The sequence below is a fragment of the Papilio xuthus genome, unplaced genomic scaffold, assembly GCF_000836235.2.
Source record: "Papilio xuthus unplaced genomic scaffold, Pxut_1.1 DF826938.1, whole genome shotgun sequence".
Lineage (NCBI taxonomy): Eukaryota > Metazoa > Arthropoda > Insecta > Lepidoptera > Papilionidae > Papilio > Papilio xuthus.
The window spans coordinates 439668-461597 of record NW_013531711.1 but is presented as its reverse complement, the minus strand read 5'-3'; the positions used below and the strand labels follow the sequence as shown (position 1 = coordinate 461597).

The 21930-nt window shown below is 33.9% G+C and overlaps 1 protein-coding gene across 2 annotated transcripts in view; it reads left to right on the top strand.

Moving 5' to 3' along the window:
- The first annotated feature begins 3053 nt into the window (after positions 1 to 3053).
- LOC106121732 (echinoderm microtubule-associated protein-like 2) overlaps positions 3054 to 21930 on the top strand; it is a 38291-nt gene continuing 19414 nt past the window's right edge. For both annotated transcript variants that reach the window (XM_013317525.1, XM_013317524.1), the window contains exons 1-2: positions 3054 to 3320; positions 13428 to 13525. In XM_013317525.1, coding sequence (XP_013172979.1) covers positions 13459 to 13525 — 67 coding nt within the window. In that variant the 5' untranslated portion in view covers positions 3054 to 3320; positions 13428 to 13458. The remainder of the gene's footprint in view (positions 3321 to 13427; positions 13526 to 21930) is intronic.

Sequence of the window (21930 nt, the reverse complement as noted above, 5' to 3'; positions counted from 1 at the left end):
CCAGAACGGCGCCATGAATCTTACTGAAATTTGACATGTATGTTGAACATAGTCTGGAAGAACACAGAGGCTGCTATTTTTTTTTTTAACTCAGCCCGGATTGAGTTAGGCGACAGCTAGTTACATATATAGCTACTAAATTCAATAAAAAAGAATTTAATATATCCTGTAGTATCGTTTAAAACTTTCATTGTGTATACGTTTACTGAATGAATAATATCGTATATAATTCGTTGGACAAAGGATACGTGATTAATTTTACTATCAAACTTTCAAAAGGAAATCGCCGCTTAGTTATTTTTGGGTAAGACACAAAGGTTACCTAACGATTAATTATAATTAACTATTTAAATGACTAATATATTTACTACTCTGGTAATACATTACCGGACCAAGTTAACTAAGTTACATTAATCAGTGCAACTGAAAGTCCGGCGCCGTCTTAGTAACATGAATTAAACGGTACTGCATTGGTCACTCGATTGCCTTGACCCTTCCCGCCCTTTGGAGGTGACAGCGTGTTGTACACTAATAGATGCTAACTACCAATTAGTTGAATGATTCTGAGTCAAGCATTTATAACTTATTATAAATTATTCGATCATATTATTACCAAGGAATTTTGCAAGAGAGCTGCCTAAGACTATAGTACAGATTACAATATGTTCAATGAAATTTGTTATGTAATTTTGGGGTAGGAAAAGTAATTAAATCCGAACCAACATATTTTAAGTTACTTACTAACTTATAACAACATAATAAATTTCTTGAGGTCACCCCGTCCGTGAGTAATTAAGAAAAAACTAAATAAGTCTATGCGTTCTTCCAGATGTCCTATATGTATGTCAAATTTCATCGAGATCCGTTCAGCCGTTCTGAATATACCTATATAAAGCCCATCCATCTAAACATTCGCATTTGTAATAATAGTAAAAAGTATAATTAGGCTTGAAATAAAGATTAAAAAATATATATATCTCCATACAAACGCCCACTCCTCTACATTAAACTTTTAGGTCTCTGAAGGATTTAAGATGTGATACAGACTATATAAAAGTAATTACAAATTTGAGACAGCTGCGCATTAGCGAAGTGATCGAAGATAACCGCATTCTATTTTGACATTGCTGAATAAATTGAGGCATAGTATTTGTATTAACGAGACTACGCTTCGCCTGAAGCTTACATTTCGCAATGTAAAGGCTAATGCATAAGGAAATTGTAGAAGTATTCACGAAGAATTTGCGAAATATTAACAATTTTGAGTTAAAATTTCGAAAATTAAATAGAAAGACAATCCAACTAAAGATGTCTTCTTATAATGTTCGTTTTTGAAGTAACTGTCGCCCGCGACTCCGTCCGCGGAGGGCATTTAAATATTTATTATTAGCCTAGGTTTTTCAGACTATGTTCTATATTCATAGTGAATTTAAGCCAAATGCTACCGTTCTGGAGATACCTTCTAAGAAACATCCATACAAACATTCTAATTGTTGTATTAGTAAAATTGTTATAAATTTTGCTAGATTTTATTAACTGTGGACGCAGCCTTACGCGTCGCTACAATATCAAAGAGCCGTAGATAAGAAAGTTAAAAATAATATATAATTGAATAGTTAATTCATTGATCGATGGACTTGTTATTAACCTTCCCGCAGCCGCACCCGCCGCAGGGAGCGAAATTAAAGCTTCAGAGAAACAATTAAAATACTATGAATAATATAATTAGCTGTATTAGAAGACGTACCATTTTCGAAATATACAAATAAAAAGAACTATTTTGTTAGTAAAAACCCACGCTTCCTGACGTGAGTAATTCTTTTCAAAGAATCTACCCCAATCATTTGATAGCAATACGCATATAGCACGACTAAGACATATTGATACTTGTAAATGATAATGAAGTAACTTTTACTTTCATATGTGTTTCATATGTGGAAGTAGGCGCGGTGCGTACGACATGTAGCTTGCGAAAACTTGGTACTTGTTATGAACTTAGAAATCATGTTGTTGCAAAAACTTGGCCTTTCAAATGCAACTGTGGACGTTTAAAATGGGTGTGTTATTTGTCTAATTTATTTTATGTTTACCAGCTTGTAAAACTATTTATAGTTTTTTTTTAATTAAACATATTAATAAAATTTAAGTGTCTATATGTAAATCATATTTCGTACTGTCTGTCTGTCCGCATAACTGCGTTTGTTCCGGCTAATCTACGAAACGCGTCTACCGATTTTTACGGGACTTTGACTGGAAGGTAGCTGATGAACGCAAACATATTATAGACGCTGACGTAGTCACGAGACACCGCTAGTATAAATATTAATTATAGACAGATCAGAATATTCCAGAACTGTTTTATGTTACGTAGAAGTAAGAGATCATATTTTTATATTTCGCCCACATCAACCACAAACCAGATTCTTTTAAATAATAATGTTATTAATACTTAAGTAAAACAATACATGGTTGTATAATATATTTATAATCTATATTTTATTTACTTTTAAAGATGTTTGAAAATCGAATAAAGTATTCGAATGTATATCAAAATAAAGAGCTGGCCACAACATTTTAACACACCTGATTAGTAAACTGTGGCCAGTTGAGCACTCGGTTGAAATAGCAGCGAATATTTTTATTGCCATCTGCCACTAACATCTGTCATCTCCATTTTTTTTTTCATTACAAAAGTTCATTCTTATAAAAATGTTCATAAGGCAGTACTGTCTTCAAATAAAAAAGATGATGCATTTATATCATAATCGAACTAAAATCAGCAATTAATATAAAAATTTGCATTTCCCTTATTTATCGAGTAAATTAGGTCAGAAATTAAATTAGAACTAAAATAATTTTTTATTTGATGCCTGTGGCCTAATATACCTAAATTCAAAATTAATAGAGCTTTGGCTCTGCATCTGACTATTTTTCCATATTACTTGACATTCTTTAAGATAAAAAATGTAAATGATATATTGCTTATACATATTTGCTGACCTTACTGCATCGACAGGTAGGAGTAGTGCCACCTGCCGCCGCGGCGAGCGCCCGCGCAGCGCTAGTGTCGCGCCAACCGCCACCGTCAGCGCACGGTTTGAATTTGTTATCGAAGCGACGACGTACCGTATTATCTCCACTCAAAACTTCTCACGCAAAACGATACGATATAATGACAATTTGTGAAGTGAGAAATAAGTGTGTGTTGTTAAAATTTGTGATTTAAGTGCAATACCGTGATTTTCTCGTGATTTTGTCAAAGAAATCTCGTAGCAATAATTTTAACGGAACCGATCGTGTTGGATTATTTCTGTTCTTCGGTAAGTTTTCTATGGTGTTTCTAGTTCTATGGTGACCTTTAACGGTATGCGACGATTTTGAAATACTTTAAAATAACGTGATGTGTTGTTTGGTGATGTTGAGAGGCCTCCGTGACCTTTCCGATAAGTAGATTCTTGTAATTGATGCTGCTCGGTTACTTAAAATTAAAAAAAAATGTAAAAATAAGAGGGGCCACTGCTTCGCGTGTTTATATATTTTCTAACAAATGTATAGTCTTTCATATGGCACCAGTGCATCTAGCGTGCATGCTGAACGATGTTTTGAAATCCGCCCAATAGTTTTTGAGTTTATTCCTTACAAACACATTAGTGTACAGATTTTGCCCTTTATAAGTGTAGATATAAAAAAAAGTATTTTGTCCCAATGCTAAGTATTAATGAATATGTGTTATCCTTGAGTAATATTTTTAAATTAACAAATAATTTTATAGTAAATCCTTTTGTACTCTTATCACTTGAATAAATAAATCTACACAAAATATTAAAAAAATTGTATTTAAGTAATTTAAAAAAAAAGACATCTACGACATTGGTTTTCCGGAATTGATTGTCGTATAAGTTGTAGATATAACTAGTTAATAACCAGTTTGGTGATTTATGCATATTTAACTGTCGTCGCTTATTTATAGACATCATAAAAACTCGTAACAAAAACTGTATTGGAACTTATTTGAAAGTTATTTGGTCGGGATTGTACGGGTACTGGTAACATAATATCATTCCCGTCTGAAAATTACTGCGAAGAAATAATAAATGGATAACACAATCATTGACTAAATTCGATCGAAAGAACTGATTATAAGTATAGATTATGTATAACACAATTTTTTGCCGTTATAACCATTGGGTTTTCATTGTCGAAACACTAAAACCCAAAAATATTGCTGTCTCGCTCATTCTTGCTAAGAAAACAGAGAAAATAATATATTTCCGTGTTGGTCTATCTTGAATAATTTCTCAATCATTAATACAAAAACATACCGATATTATGTTTTTATTACTTCTAGTCATATGTTTTAATTTCGTAATTTAATGGGAGAAGATTTAACACTCAATTTGAAAGTCTAGACGGATTAACATAAATAGAAATATATATTTCTACTTTCTTTAAAAAGAAATGCCACATTTGACACAAACATTCCAATTTATCTTAAAATATTTCACATATTATATTAATGTAATCTCTCCTTACTCGGAGCAAGGCGAAACATTAGACAGAAAATATTATAGTTTTAAAAATAAATTTATCATCTGTAAAAGATATCCTGCCTCATGGGGGAAGGTAGGGTTATATGTGGGGTTTGACCCGCTAAAACCCTCTCAGTGGAATCCTCGAGTGCATCAGAAGAGGGTTCCAGTTACATTTATCTTATCTGAAACACTTATTTCGAAAACGTATACAGAACCAACACAACAAAAAAATACACGTGCAATACCAACATAAAAATTCCAAGGGCTTTATTTTTTTGAGTGTTTATAACACTTATACCTGCGTCCTAAGTTCGTCGTACAGGTAACATTCAGCCGAGGTCACCGTCCCCACAGGGAACACTTTGTTGACATGTTGGCAACGTTTGGGCAAATGTTTGATCAAATGTGCGTAGGGATTTAGAAATAGTCAACGTAAAGTGAAATTGTCTAGCCAAATATTTGAACATATGTGTCAACTACTTTCGTGTAACTAGAACATGTTACTGTGTATTTTAAAGAAGTAGGTACTTTTTGTTTGCGTTGTTGAATGTTTTAAAGAACATTATTTTGACCGACTAGACAAACAAACATGATTAGAGACATCGTTAAATTCAAAGAAATACTGAAACTCAGTTTGAAAGAGTCGCCTATCTCTTCTAGTCTAGATTATCCCTTTTCCGATCTGATTGATACAGAACAATATAGTCTGAGAAAAGATTTGGCTGCAGATTTAAGTTCTCACGGTATACGTGTGAATTAGTGCAGAGTTGTCTGAAATTGGCCGATAGGTGGAGGTCAAGTCGCTCAGTGAAAGTCGATCGTGTTTATCACTACATTGTCTTCCGCCGTGTAATGTGTATGCCCACTGGCTATCTAGGTTTATGAAAGTACACATTTACTCTTAATCGTTAGATTGTTAATTTAAAAATGATGTGGACTGGTGAGAGGTTATTAATAATAAAGTGAATGTTTCATTAAAGTAATGCTAGAGGGGTAAAATCATGGACTTCTATGTATTTAGCGCGAGGTCATAAATACGGAAAGATCTTTACCGCATGATTCACACCAATGATTTTTGTCTTTTCCTGTCTTGGCTACGATAAAAAAGTTCTAGAATTTCATAAGGTTTTCACTGTATCATAGTCTGTTTCATAGTTAATTTTGTCTACTTGCTTTTAATAAACACATGCCACTGATGTTAAAGTTCGTCGTAAAAATGTATAAATTTTGAGTTTCTCTCAAAGAATTCGGGTAAGGTCAGAGTCAACGACACTGCACCTTGCATAGCGTCTTTGCTAATCCGTAGCTGCGGTAATGAACCACGAACCGGATTCTAAAGCGGCCACACATTTACACTTTCAAGTTTTTCTTTTGTAGTGAAGAGTTTAAAAACGACAATATAATATTCTTCTTATTTCGGTTGACGACAAGTAGGAGAACAGTACACAACTTACTCCCGTAACCCAAAGGGGTAGGCAGAGCCCACGGGCCTCAATATTACCTCCACTAACTACGTATGAGAAATAACGATTAAAGACGTACAAATAATTTAAAAAAAAGATTGACAATGTTGTGTTGCAATCTTAACGTAACCCTTTATCAACCTTATAAGGTTAAGCTGAGCATTAATATACTTGAAAAGAAATTAAAAAATTAGGAGGCAGGAAGAGATTGGCTTGGGAATTGTAGGAAATGCAAATGTTCTATTAGTTTTATATTAAAAAAGTTCTTACGCAATTGCCTTTGGTATGTGAGTGCAAGTCGCGTACTGATGGTAATTGATTTTTTGTCAACGTATGTGAATGAATACAATACAAGGTCACAGAATACGGACATTACCAACAACGGGAATCATTTAATTTGTGTTACTGACATTTTTTTTGATAGTGCAGTTGCCTCGACTTTGGCCGTGTGGATTAAAAAATATAGTAATATTTATCGGTTCCGTAGTTTCGGAGTCGAACAAACAAATCAATCCTTTTTATAATATTAGTATAGATGGTAACTATTTTTTTATTTGTTAATAAAAAAATTAAAGATAAGATCTAATGGACGTTATTATATTCGATGGTCGTTTAGAATCAATTAATAAGAATAAATAGTACATCATTTTTTCCATTATAATATTCAAAAAGGTTAATTTATAATCATTGAAAAAAATTTTACGTTATTTGAAAATATTAAAAAAAATCACGTGACAAATGAAAATACCTAATTACAAATTTATAAAATAACAGACGCGAAATTTAAATAATTTCAGTTTTGTTTTACGGAAATCATGTTTAAAATTCACGCAATACTTTTCGCAATGGTCTTCGAATTCAGATTAAGAAAAAAAAACTTATGTAAAACTAACGGATACAATTTGTAAGTTGTCAGTTGCATTTGTTGCATAGGTATTTACGAGTATTGAATTTAAAACAATTTGATACTTTCTATATTATTTTGGGGAATTCTAACGTAACAATAATTACGTAATTGCGCTCCGTAAATCTGTTTTTTTAGTACAAAATGATAAAATGCTCGCACTTTAATAATACTGATAAAAATATGTTATCTCTTCGTTATAGTTTAGTAGTGTTTTTTCCGTGTTAAATGGAACAAAATTAATTTCTTGAATTGTTTACTTACTTTATGATTTTACAGATATTTCCTAATGGAGAAATAATTAAGAAGAAAATCCGAAAATGGGGCAGTGTATTGACTAAACACTAGCCTGACTAAAATTTCGACGTTTCAATCCCCTCACTATTCATTCTGACATTGAACTTTGTAACGAAAGCACGTCATTCGCGCCAAAGGATTCTAACTAATAATGTCCAAAATAATATAGTATTTTGAAGATGTCTATTTATAGTCTAACAGAAAAAGAATATTTTCGGTAATCAATTTGAAGACAGCTTAGTGTTCTGCGACCTTCTAGATCAAAACATTTGAAGATTATAAGTTATGTAAAGTAATTCAGTGCAGCACTTAAACGGTATTTTGAAAGACGCGGAATTACCAAGTGAAGGGAATGCAGTGTTTTACATAATCACTTGAATAACATATAACTTAACCTTTTTCCTCAAATTTTCTACGGTTAAATTGTTTGACAAATCATAAGAATCAATTTAGGACTAGTAATAGATAGTTTAAGAGCGTCGGTGGCTCAGGGGTCAAGCACTTGACTTGCAATCTGCAGGTCCTGAGTTCGAGTGCCGCCATGTACCAATGTGTTTTTCGATTTCCGATTTACATATGTACATTTATCTAACGTTCTTACGGTGAAGGAAAACATCGTGATACAACCTGCACATATCTGAGCATTGAGTCTCTGCATCTGAGTTGGAAGTCAACCAACCCGCACTGGGCCAGCGTAGTATGGCTTTTTTTTTGAGGGGAAATGCACTTCCACACCCCTGCGCCGGGCCACTTGTGCAGTGGCGCAGGGAGTGTGGGACTCGCCTACAGTCGTGCGGCCATACCCACTAAAACCCCTCTGGCCCTCCTCCTCGCCATATGGCCGGGTTACGGGTACGCTTGCTGGTATGGCCTAATTACCCTTAACTTAGGGTAGGCTCCGAGCCCCTCAGTGAAGACGTATAGTGAGCTGTCAACTTTTTTTCTATTATATATTTTCTGACAGAACCAACCGATAGCAGCGCCCCTAACTATGCTGAACATATTTGTTACACTGCTGCTGTACCCTATTATGGCATAATGAATCTTTAATATAACTTTAAAAGGTATCTTTTTGACACGTTTGTGATAATTTTTCTTGTTACCTGTGTACTCTTCCATTTAAAATTTACTCTTTTCGTTTTATCATTTGAATTTTCGGACACAGTGAAGTTATCAGAATATTGTATTTTTAACACAGTTATCAATGTTTTACGTGATAATAAAATTACAGAATATAAATAGATCAGAATACTAGGAAATTTTTAAGAGACGACCTTGATAAACGATAGTTATAGCTCTGCCTACCCCTCTGGGATGCAGTCGTGAGTTGTTGAATACAATACGTAAGAAGATTTTTTGTTTGACGTCGATCGCACTGACGTATGGTGTTTGGCATTACCTCTAACTATAAGGTAAACACATTGCTACGCGATTGTACTTTCATAACGCAGAATGAAAGTACATTGCAGTAGTAAAGTGTTTATATTTAAATGAATGTCTATTGTTATCAATGGTATTTTGTAGACAAATTACGTATAAAATATTTGCATTATTTAAAATAAAAACTATTTTTAAATATTTTATTGTTCAACATCATCGCTGTAACCAAGCATTTTTAATCTTACTCATCTTATTTCTTACTAATATTATAAATGCGAATGTTTAGATGGATGGATGGAAATTTGGCATACATATAGAAAATAGTCTGGAAGAACATATAGGCTACTAATTATTTTTGTTAATCCCGCACGTATGGAGTGGCGAGGGCAAGCTAGTTAAGAATAATTTTTGCAGTAATTTCTCTCAATTTTTTTAATGAAATATTTTACTTTAGTAACGACCTTTTCAATTAGCGTGTATAGTTGTGCAAGTGACCGGAGCGGTGAACGACTGCGCAAATCGTTTCATTTTAGAGCGTGTCTGTTGCAAATAACTGTATTTGGTTAAATTATATAAATATATGTAAATTTTTTATAAGATATTTAATTTTATTATCGTTCATTATTTACTTTCGTTTATATCGGTCACGTTTATTCAGTTACGAAAGAATCCTATTTATATACTTAGAAACATATAACTAAGAATTGAAAAGTCTAAAAATCTGATGACCGAAACTCTTTAATTTTGTACTTTTGCTATTCTCATTTGTTAATAAACCTCGATTCAAAATTAAAAAGCAGTTAAATACTTCGATAATTCTACAAGTTTAATTCTAGTTTAGAAATATCGTACTTGAGAGACAGACAGTCAGTCTTTTTTTTTATATTATAAGGTGGCAAATGAGTGAGTGGTCACCTGAAATCGCTGAAATAGCGAAGTGACCGTTGCCCAGACATATGCAATTGCATATGCGTTGCCTACCTTTAATCGATGGAGGAGAGGATGCACAGAAAGAAAACATTTTCCCTACCCAGGCATCCTCTCATCCGGAAAGTCCACTTCTACTTCCTATCCTATCCTTATAAGAAAAGGGGTGAGAAGGGAAAGAGGACTAAATTAGGCCTCCGGGACGCACACTCATCAGACGAAACGCGAAATTACTTCCACTTCACGCCTGTTTTCTGTGTGGTCGTGGTATTTCACCGGGCGAGCCGGGCCAATTCGTGCGAAGATGTTAAAGCGGGCTCTACCACTGTTAAAAGTCTTGTAATTAGTTATATTTGTTTATAATAATTGCAGTAATTTCAATTTATTGCTATACTAAAGATTGTTTTCTCCTCTTTCTTAATTGTATGTACATAATCTAAATAAGTTATTTAAATGAGCTATATATCAAGCAGTATAAGTTGCCGGTTCGATTCCCGCGCCGGGCCCCAGCGGCATACACTTTCGCCATCCGCCAAATCTGCACACAAAGACTTGTTTATTTGGGCCATAAAACAAGCGAAGAGCGAAGATAAATTACATATTGTTTATGCTTTAGTAAAAGTTAAGTAAGTTTTGAAAGAACTGAAGAAGAAATCAAAGAAATAGTAATTATTTTTTCTTTTATGACGTTATATTTTAAATAACCTAAAAGCAGAAATTTGTAACTATCTTAGGTTTCGCATAGTGAACCGAACTATCTACAAATTACTCGAAGCGGGAGAAAAATCTATTGAACGATTTTTTTGCCAATGTTAGCCCGCAGGCTTTGGAGTTACAGCTCCTCGGAGTACTTACAGTAGGTCGGGTACCTAAAGCTATTTTTATATAGTTGTATGTAGACGCTCTTGTTGTGGCCCCACACAAGCCAGATTGACAGGATGTCATAAAGACAACAGGTTGCAGGCGGTCCGCGGACCTCATTCATTGGACCACTTATGAGGCAATCGCATCAATTGATCACACTCAATGCCTTGTCTGTGGTTTGTCTATTGTTACCCTTTGCGCTCGAATGGACTATTGTGATTATAATCGCGCCAGGGATTATAAAATTGATAATATTGTGATACGTTGACAATTCAAATGTTATAAAAGTGGACCGGAGTGCACACGCGCCGTGAAATGCCTACATGAGTTAGATTTAACGTGGGTTTACATTCAGTTACCTATTACATTATGGTTGTCACTAATACAAACCTTTCGCGCCACTTACTGCCACATACTGCCACGTTGTAAATTGGTCTGGTGTAATTTCCAAATCACTACAACTTAGGGTTCTACAAGAAGCGAGCGTACCGCTGTTGTTAAAATAGGCAACGCATCTGCGGTTCACTCGATGGGCACCAGTGATCTCTTTTTATCAAGGGTCCCACAGCTCGTTTGCCCACTTCTCTTATACAAAAAAACAATTTTATTTTTGTGTGTTTCTTTTCGTATAATGTTTTCAAGGTTTAAAAATGTATATTAAATCATGTCTTTTAGGAAATTAAATAAGTTTCATTTTTACTAAATCTATTGATATTACGATGTAATATTTGGGATGTAATCGCAGGTAGCGCGCCGGCGCCTACTTTTTGTTACTTCACCAACGCTCTTCCTACGCTGGCTTGTTGCATTGTAATTGTTGTTTTTGTCTATTGTAATACTTCAACTTATTCCTGCCTACACACACGTGCCGTGATATTTTAATAAGATAAATTACTTTTAATCACAGCGATAACAATCGATGCCTAGGCGTCTAAATTAGGATTAAAATGTCGGCAAGTTTTAATAATGAAGTTCTATATTTAAATTTGTTAATTGATATGGCTTTTCATATCTAGCAATTTAAAGCATTTTTATATCAGATAAAGCGACCACCTGAATTCGCCGAAATAGCGAAACGAAAGCTGCCCATGGAATCCGTAAATGCTGATGCGTTATCTAAAGTCGACAGAGGAGGGGACACATAGAAAGAGGATATTTCCACCATGTATAGGTACTATTTAAAGGAAGTTTTTTCTAAGTACGATAATTTTGTTGTCATGTTCTTTTAACAAAACATCGACTCATTCGACGAAAGAGCTACATTTCTTATAAAATGTTGAAATTTTTGTCGCAAAACTCGGTTCATAAAGGAGGGAGAGGAGACATAGCCGGAAGATATTGTGTCCCGGTATTCAAACGGTAAATTGAAAGGTAAAAGATAAGAACGATATCATCTCAGATAACTATGTTATCTAAGATAAGCCTATCTTTGACCTTGTCCCAATGCAAATGAATATAAATAGATAATATTCTAAGTTTCAACAATATTTTACTTATCATTTTGTTAAATGTAATTATTATGTTTTTTTTAGCCTCAATAGTTATTCAGTAGTGTTTTTTGAATCATTATTTTTCCTTTCATTCGCAATTACTTCACATCTACGTACGAATAAAGAAATTCACAGGCTCATATTTCTGGAAATTTTAACCCTTGTACATGAGATATTTTATAAATTGCTTAATAGTAAACTAAACAGTAAGCATCCAACGATGTTTTAAAATGTGTTAAACACAATATTTATTCTTCTTCCAGGCTTTACGTGTTGCATAAGACAGTTAGATCTTCAATCAACGTCCAACTCTTAGCTTGTATTAAACGGCAAATGTTTTCTACATAAATCAGTATAGTTTGAGCTCGATTTCGCGCCAGTCTGCTTCGTAACACTTTATCACAGTTATCAGCTGTCACGCTCGTGATTATCGACGAGTTTACGTAGACAACTGACGTTCGCTTTTTGTTATTTCTTTCATAGCCTACTGTTTCTGTGTCGTCAATTGTTTATGGTCAAACTTGTGTCTTGTTTATATTATGCCAGTACAGTAGGACAGTAACGTTGGCTTGGTATATACAGCTTGGAGTCTCTGTCGCCTGTATAAGCTTAAGCCCTACTGTTTTACTGTACTGGCTTATTTATCCAGGCATTTATCACATTAATAAAATTAGTTTTGGTATTCGAATACTACTAATTGGCGAAATAAATTATATAATTTAGTTACTGGAGTTACGATTGCAGTAACAAGTTTAACCAAACCGAATGGCCGTCATTTCTTAAACAGATTAATATCAAAAGTATCAGATGTTGAAGCGAAGGGTAACGCAACACCCACTGTTACGTATTACGACCGCAACTGGTCATACAAACATACGAACAGTCACTACATATCAGAAATAACTCCGTGGTGCATGATGATGTATTTATACATCAGTGTATTTGTCCTTACATAATTTCTAAACGGTAACTCAAACACAGTATGTTTTGCTTTTATTAAATTATTTATTTTTTTATAAAAATATACTTTTTGGAAAATAAATATTTTTTTCTTTATTTTTCCCTTTATCTATGCTTAATTATCTACCTGTGTCAATTTATGGTATTAAAAATCATGCATTTAAGGGAAGCCAAGTAGCAGAGTAACTCATAAGGAATACTTAGGCGTGAATTATACAGAAACGGCGTAAATGAAGGCGAGGCGCAGACATCTTGCTAATTCAAAAAGTTTCCATACAAAATGTAGTTAAGCGACACGATGTGAACTACACTCAAGCGCCGTGGCGCAAGCACGTCGTTCGCTGCACGCCTGCTCTGCGTCTGCGTCGCGTCTTTACCGTATGCCGATTCTGTATAATTCACGGTTTAGGTCGATAATTGATTGCCATTTTATTTCGACTATAAATATCTTGTATATGTAAAGTGTAAATGTTAATTGTTAATTAGTTTAGTTATTAATTAGTTAGTTTCTTATTTGGTAAAACTAAAATTCACTACTTGTAGTGCTTAATGCCCCATCTTCTAGTAAACTTGTAGTATTTCTTATGTAGTACTAATTATGTTTTATCAGGTAGTTGCGATGCAGTGGTGACCGCGGCGTGATGATGAGGCTCGAAGCACCCGAGAAGCAGCACCGCTATCACAACCTCCTCGACGATGACCACGCCAGTAAGTACCCACTCATACAATTTAATAAATCCTAACTGTCACAGGCATAGTCGTTCATTTATAATACCTAAAACATCGAAGTGACCCCTGCCCATTGCCTAATAGACAGAGGACGTACAGATGTCCCTTCCCTCTACGTCCCCTCCCTTGCCACCAATGTAAACAATGAATATTTTTCGCGCATGTTTTTGTAATTAGAGAGCCGTCGCGATGTCGACTACGTGACATCCGCCAACACAAACGTGACTAAACTTAGTAACTATAACTTATAACATAGTAAATACACTATTACATAATTAGTTTTATGTAAAATGTATACTAATACGAATTGTTACATGTATTTTGCTTAATATATCTTAAAAGACCCTATAACATGGAAAAAAAACTTTATTGGAAGCTTACGTGTTCTTCCAGACTATGTTCTACATCTATGGCAAATTTCAGCAAGATATATGCAACCGTTCTGGAGATATATTTTAACAACCATTCACCCATACAAACATTCGCATTTACAATATTAGTAAGATTCATCTCAAGATGCAATATAAACCTACATAAGCGATCTTGAGAGATTAAAACGGACTTAGACTTGACTAGTAAATAAATAGTCTATTCAGTTCTTGCTACGGACAATAATTATGTATTGTCGTGTCTGATGTTTAATGTGCTACATTATGGTGCGTACACACGGTAACATAATGCTTATTGTGGACACGCAACCGTTATTATATGGTTTTTGCTGCTATTATGTTGGGAATAACATGACTGCAAACTGCCGTCCGGTAACAGCAGATATATGTTTTGCCAACATGTTATAATAATAGTTTACTAATATATGTAAAATTACTATGTTTAGGATAGTTTTTGAGATAGTTTTAATCTTACTAATATAATGCGAACGTTTAGTTTAGATGGATGGATGTTTGAAAGGTATCTTCGGTGCAGCTCGATGGATCTTGATGAAATTTTTCGTTAGTCTGGAAGAACACATAGGCTTCTTATTAAGTTTTTTAAAAATTCCCGCGGTCGTAGTCACGGATGACAGCTAGTATAATATTATCTCTGTTTTTTTTTACATAATGTGATAGTTAACAATTATATTTTGTAAGTTTTTCAGTGTAAACTGACAAAAATTCAATAACACTATATATTTAACTGTTTAGTTAGTTTAGTGATATTGCATACAAGATTTCTTCATACATAAATAGGAATAATTAGAGCATGTCATGAGAAAACATCGATGTAATACAATAGCTTGGTAATTTCTTGAGAGGAGACAGCGCCCTCTGACATCGACACTTTCAACAATCAATGCTTTTTAATTACTGCGTTCAAAGACAGATCATTTACACGTACTTGATAATTATATTACGTTGTGACGTCATTAGAACTTATGACATTTTAATTATGATTTAATTTTGTTTTGTTTTAATTCATGAATAAACTAGAAATATGATAAAGGAAATTGTTCTAGGATACATTACCGTAAAATTCCACTACAGTAACGCTTTTCTTTTGTCTTTGTTTTTTCAATAAAGAATAAAAGAAATGACAATACCAATGTTTCGAAAGTATAAATACTTCTCTAAATACATTTTCCTAACTAAGGAATAAACAGGTGCTTGACTTAACTACCAGATGTTAAATGCTACTATATTTTATATGCAACATAACGTTTGACATATGAGACTAACTGTGTGGTCTCCGTGCACCGGCACACCTGCTTCCGGTCGCCGCGTCCGGTGCTTTGTGCGCGGGAAGCGAACCTGTGACCGCCGGCAACAACGACTCGCTTCGCTGACTCGCCTAACTGTCCCTCGAGTATTCTATATTACAATGTTCTGTAATAAAATGTGTTGACCTTCGTAGTATGTTTTATAAGCTAGCACTTGACCACGATCCCACCTGGTCTTAGTGGACATTTGGTCGAAAGATGGAAACTAGTAGTAGTAGTAGTAGTAGAGTCGTAGTACTGTCGGTTAATTGTGCTGATTGGTTATTATTGACGCTTTTCAATAAAGATGGAAGGAAAAGTGATTTTAACCCTTGTGTATCTATGACTTTTCTACCTTTATCAAAAAGCAAGAGTTCACCTAAAATTGCTGAAATATTGAAGTTATAATTGGCCATATGCTGTTTACATAAATAGGTTCGAACTTTACAATTCAGAAATATGTAATCAAGTACCGAGTTATTTGATGAGTTATTACCACTCCTGAACTTTATCAGCGCTAAAGAAATTATTGTCATTTAAGTATGGACAAGACAGTTTTCTAGAACATTGTATACGTAGTTATTTTTTATTAACAAAAACAAATGTCGCTCGTGTGAGATTGCAACACGTGTAATTAGATACGGTATGTTCAGTCGGTTATGTTATCAACATCTGCTATTATATATCCTCGAATAGGGTTATTAAAAAGCAGATTTCATATATAAAGTGTTTTGATTGTAAAAAAAAATACATATACTTTGGAAATATTCTCAACGAATAACTTTCCTTTCCTTGAAAAGAATGAAAATATACAAATGTTTACTTTTGGAGACCTAATTTCTTTCAAAAGGGTCAACCCTATCTTACTTAATATATATCTACTAATATTATAAATGCGAATGTTTGGATGGATGGACGTTTGTTTCAAAGTATCTCGAGAACGGCTGTATGTATGTCGCTAAAATTTGGCATAGATGTATAACATAGTCTGGAAGAACATATAGGCTTACTTATGTTTTTTCCCATGACATGACATGACATTCCGGACGGTGTGACGGGCGACAGCTAGTCGTATAATATTTAGCGTCTGTACGGAACACAATCACAATGTTCATGTTTTACGCTTAACGTGTTTTGATTTACAGTTATGTATATTATATTAATTTGAGTCCGTTATCTTAATTCCGTAAAACGCCCCTTACGTGCTTTTAAATGAATATTATTTAATTCATTAAATAATTATCTAACTATATTATTTCTCAAAATTGTAGTAAATTAACCTAGTTTAATGAAAAATTCCTATAATTTCTAACTTAGATTTTAATTGTTAAAATAATATATATATTATATTTAAATAAGAATTACTTAACTCTATGTTAATTATTAAGTGACTAATTAATGAAACTACCAAAATAATACTATAAATTATTAATTAATTAATTATTTTAATTGTTTGCTTTATTTTTTTAATTCTTTGGAGTCTCTATATATTTTATACACTAAAATATCTTTAGGGAATTTTCAACAAAAATCTTATTACTTTATGAACTATTATTGTCCGTGTTTTCAATAACTTTTAATAGACATGCTAAAGTCATTACATTGAATAATAACATGTTATATACATTTAAACAAATAGCCCGCTAGCCTATATCATTTGTAACGGACAACGTATTATTACGTTATATTTAGTGAAGTTAAGTGCTTGCGGGTCATTGAACTGTTGATTTTTTAATTTTTGTTACTGAAGTATGTTCGTAGTTAATGAATTTTGTTTAAAATTAATCTGTCTGTCTGCTGGTGTATATGGAATTTCCCTAATGTCTTCCAGAATTAGCGGTCTTCCGCCTCCCGCACCCAATGACATCCCATAGTCCAAACTAAGTCTATCCATGTTATGATTTAGTCAATTAGGAAAAATTGCACATTTCTAAAGTAAACTTAGCTATTTCAGACCCTTACATATCTTTAGATTAGTTTTAAAGTTAGTAAAATTGGTACATGTTTAAATTATGAAAGTCACAATCAAAGTGTGATCTTCAAATATAGATTAATACAACTTTAGCAATATAAAATAAATTATGTACATAGCAAATGAGCCAATAGGTCTCAACACTGTCGCAATAGCACCCAGACGAGTGAGTTCCGCTGGTTGCGCCCGCGCAAGGTTGCAACGCGAATAATCCCGGCTTAATGATACTATTACTAATTAGAATTAATGTTACTTGGTTCGATTGGTCAAGTATCACTATCCTATCATTTTTCTGAGATAAGAAACTGTTGTACAAAGATGTATTTTATATCTGGTATTGCAAAAATGGATATACGTAGGTTAAAATTCCAACATGAGTGCACTTTGAAATTCTCAATCACGTCTCTCTTTTTTGTTACTTATGTCCCTCTCGCTTTCTATCTCTATCTCTCGCTCTCCCTCTCCCTCTCGCGCCTTACTCTCTCTTTCTTGTTCTTAATCTGATTTATTAATAACAATATTATAACTAGCATGTGTGCAATTTTAACAACGTTTGTTTTTACGGAAAGTAATCGATTTAACAAACTGTATAACCACGGAAAAAAGATCCAAAACTTTATCGTACATTTACATACGTGTGCTAATGTCTTAGACCAGACGTTGTATCGTAAGTGGCGTCACATTGCAAATCATTACTGAGACCTTGAACGACAATTGAAAGAGATTGGACGTACTTGTGGATCAGATTGAGACACTTATTAATTATTCAATAGATTCGTACAACTGCGCGAAAGCATCTTTAAAGGTTTAAATTATCGTGGAAAGATATATCATTGGTTTTTCTTTTTTTTCTCTTTTAAAAAGATATGTAAATCAATCAGTATATGGCATTAATGAATATTCATGAATATAATTATCCGCATCAGTAGTCGTGACTGTATCAGTTATTAAATTTGCATTCAATTCCGCGATACGACGAACAAACAAAATGTATTGTCTTAATTATCGTAACGCTTTCATCATCAGCTCACTACACATCCCCACCGAGGGGCTCGGAGCCTACCCTAAGGGTGATTAGGCCATAGTCAACCACGCTGGCCAAGTGCGGGTTGGTTGACTTCACACATATCTTTGAATTACTTCTCAGATATGTGCAGGTTGCATCACGATGTTTTCCTTCACCGTAAGAACGTCGGATAAATGTACATATGTAAATCGGAAATCGAAAAATACATTGGTACATGGCGGGATTCGAATCCAGGACCTGCAGATTGCAAGTCGAGTGCTTGACCACTGAGCCATCGCCGCTCTCAAACGCTTTTTTACAATGACTAAAATTATATGACGTTAAGGACATGCTTCTTGTTACATGCTACTTGTTGTAACATTTCATCTTTAAGGTTCTATAAGTTCTTTAAAACATTGTCTTGTCCTTACACAGCTTTTTGCAAAGGATCAGAAACTAACGTGTTCAAATTTCTGACAAGATTCTATTAAGCATTGTGGTTGTGTCAATAAGTCTATAGTAAATATAGGAACTGCGCGGTATCCGAGACGTCCTTGCTAAGATAAATCTGCCAACATTTGTAAAATACTTTCGCTCGACAATAGCACGGCTAATTTTTTTTTAAATATAGATAAATCTTGTTTTTGTGGATACAAGTATAGAGTAAAGTAGGTCACAATGAACATTAATATAAACCGAGTGTCTATATATAGTGGCTTACAACAAAAAGATCCTTTTGCATTATTCTAATCACGACAGAAAAATTATCAGATAAGGTAAACGGCAATCGACACGAGATGTGACGCCGAAGGTCGCGTTTGGCGACAGAAGCGGATACTCATTGACTATTGATTGCCTCTGTCAACATTACGTCAGCGACCTTGCCCCGCCTGTCATCACAATATTGACACTTAGTGATGTACAGATGGATAATCTGTACATCGATAATAGAACCACAGTTGAATTAGTCCGTGAAATGTACGAGAATGTAAAGGCATGATTCAGTGCTGTATTTGTTTTTTTAGCTAATGTCATACTATTATAATATAATACGAATGTTTAGATGACTGGTTGTTTGTTTGAAGGTATCTCCAGAACGTCTGCATGGATATTGCTGAAATTTGACAACGATGTAGAACACAGTCTGGAAGAACACGTAGGCTACAAATTATTTTTTTATTACGCGCGGAGGGAATCGCGAGCGACGGCTAGATACATATGTAATAGAACTACAATCGATTTACCGTGGGTTGCTAAAACCAAAGTTCTCGTTTAAAACATATTGTTATCCATTTTTTGTCAATGATGATTATACAAAGATTATGGTGTCAGAAACCTACGGTTAGAGTGAGAAATGAATGAAAATGTAAGACCCTGGTTAGATACTATTTTTGGTGTATTTAGCGATAATATTCAATACTTTAGAATTACAAGAATAAACGATCTTATTAAACAGGAGATGTCTTCGCACCTACAATTACGTGATATGACAATACTACAAAACGAATAGCCTTGGCAAGTCTACGTGTGTTTTATGTGGACATATTTTTAGTGATGATTTCATTGCACGAGTTAGATTTACCATCCGATTCGAGTTTGCAATCAATTTGCAGTAATGATGTAACTGAGATACGACCTCATCCATTAGTTACAAACAAGGAGTCCAGATTTTAAAATTATTATTGTTAGTTAACACATTTATTTTTAATCTGTTTCCTAACTTAATTGATGTAAAATTACAAAAAGTTGTTTTCAAAGATGGTATGGTAAATTTTGTCTAAAGATTGTATGCATACCATAATGACAAACGAATACCTAATTGGACATCCAGATGGACAGAAATGAATATTAAATAAACAAATATTTTAATCAGTAATTGCGTTTTAATTCTTTCCAATCGTAAAATTTCATTGTCAACAATAAAAATTGATTACAGCAATAAGCAATTGAATTGACGCAACTGAGCAACTACCAAACATAAAGGTGGTTTGTATGCCTCCAACAGTGTCGCGGACAATTGCGTAACGCACCAAACTAAACCGTGTCACATTCGACTCTGCTTATGTGTCAAATCTACAACATTACCGCGCATGCGAAATCAACGTACAATGAAGAATAAACCTTTGGAACTTAACTATAGAGCTCATATTACTGTAGTAGGAGAATTTTCAACCCCTAAAGAATCCTTTGCGCATGCCCTAAGCTACCTTATTACCACAGAGTCCCAAGATGCATCCAATTCTCTCTTACGTGGAACGCTTAAGGTCGTTTTCGTATTTCCCAGTTGGGAACCATGTCACAGTGATGTTTGAACAGCTGGTTTTCCCAATTGATAATTCAGTTAGTGCTGCCTAGATCGTCCGGTTTACCTGTGTTTTTAGTGTTTTAAAGTGTTAAGTGGTGTTTTAAACTAGTGTCAACTGATTCCGGATTGTTAATGCTGTGCTATGGTTTGGTTTAATAGTTTAGGTTCATTGACCGGTGAACGACCTCTTGTTTTGCACGCATGCAAAGATGCATATGTTTTCAATAATATCGATTAGGTGTTAATATTCAACAGGCTTTTGTTTGCCATTTATAACTTATTTGATTTTCCATTTAATCAATGAATTGCTATTAAATTTTAATCGAAAAAGATGTACTATTATTTGTAAATTTTGCTTTGCGACGTAATCCAGAATTTTACAGTCTGGTCATTTTCTAAAGATCCATGTGACTTAGGTAGCTTAATTAGAGATTTTTAGGTACACTCTAAATAAATTTCTAATCATATTGGTCACACCTAAAAGGAATGAGAACAACCATGAAATGTGCTATTTGGGATGCGTTTTAAGCTAATTGAATTGAAAGGTTGTATCATCTTCATGTTGAAAAAAAAACGGCTCAGTAGGCCAATTAATTACATCACGCCAACTATCTCTGTACGAACCACGCCTTTACATTAAATAACAATACGAAAAGACAATAAGTAAGAGGAAAATGATTTATCAGATTCAAAGCACGTAAAATAATTTCTTCACTTCATAAATATGCTTGACAACGAGTCTTAACACGTTAGCTACCATGTCGGACTATATGTCCGACAAGCTGTTTCAATCAGGCCGTTTCAGACTAGTGTCCGACAAGCCATACTTCTATTCAACACCTCGCTGTAGCTTTTAATCGAATTGTTGTATACAGCGTGTCCCGCAAGGTACCATTCAAATGGTTTTGGACAAAAATAAAAAAATAAAAATCAATTTTTCGTTTTCGAAAAATCATTCATCAATCAAAACAATTGCAAAGTTTTTTTTGTCGTAAAGTTGTGTTTTGTTTTGAAATGATTTAAGTTAATCGCCCCAAATTTACTTTGTTAGTTTGACGTTTTGTCCGAAGGTTGGCAATACAGGCCAAGGTATTTAGGACATTCTATTATAAGAACTGTCTAATGACCAAGGTGACCTATTGTATTACAAATTATTATAATTTGAGTTCCTAAGAACTAAAAACTTATGGAAAATATTCATAAAATTAAGACAAAATGGTTTTTCTTACTTCTAACAGAAATTCCAAAATTTTCTCCTGAACATCCAAACGGAATTAGATATTTGGAACAGAGATAGATTATAGCAAGTAACTGAGTATTTTTTTTTATTTCACAATGTCAAAGACGCGGGCGCAGCTATTAATCTAATATTATTATGTTAGTTTCGCTATTGATAATCTCTTCGATT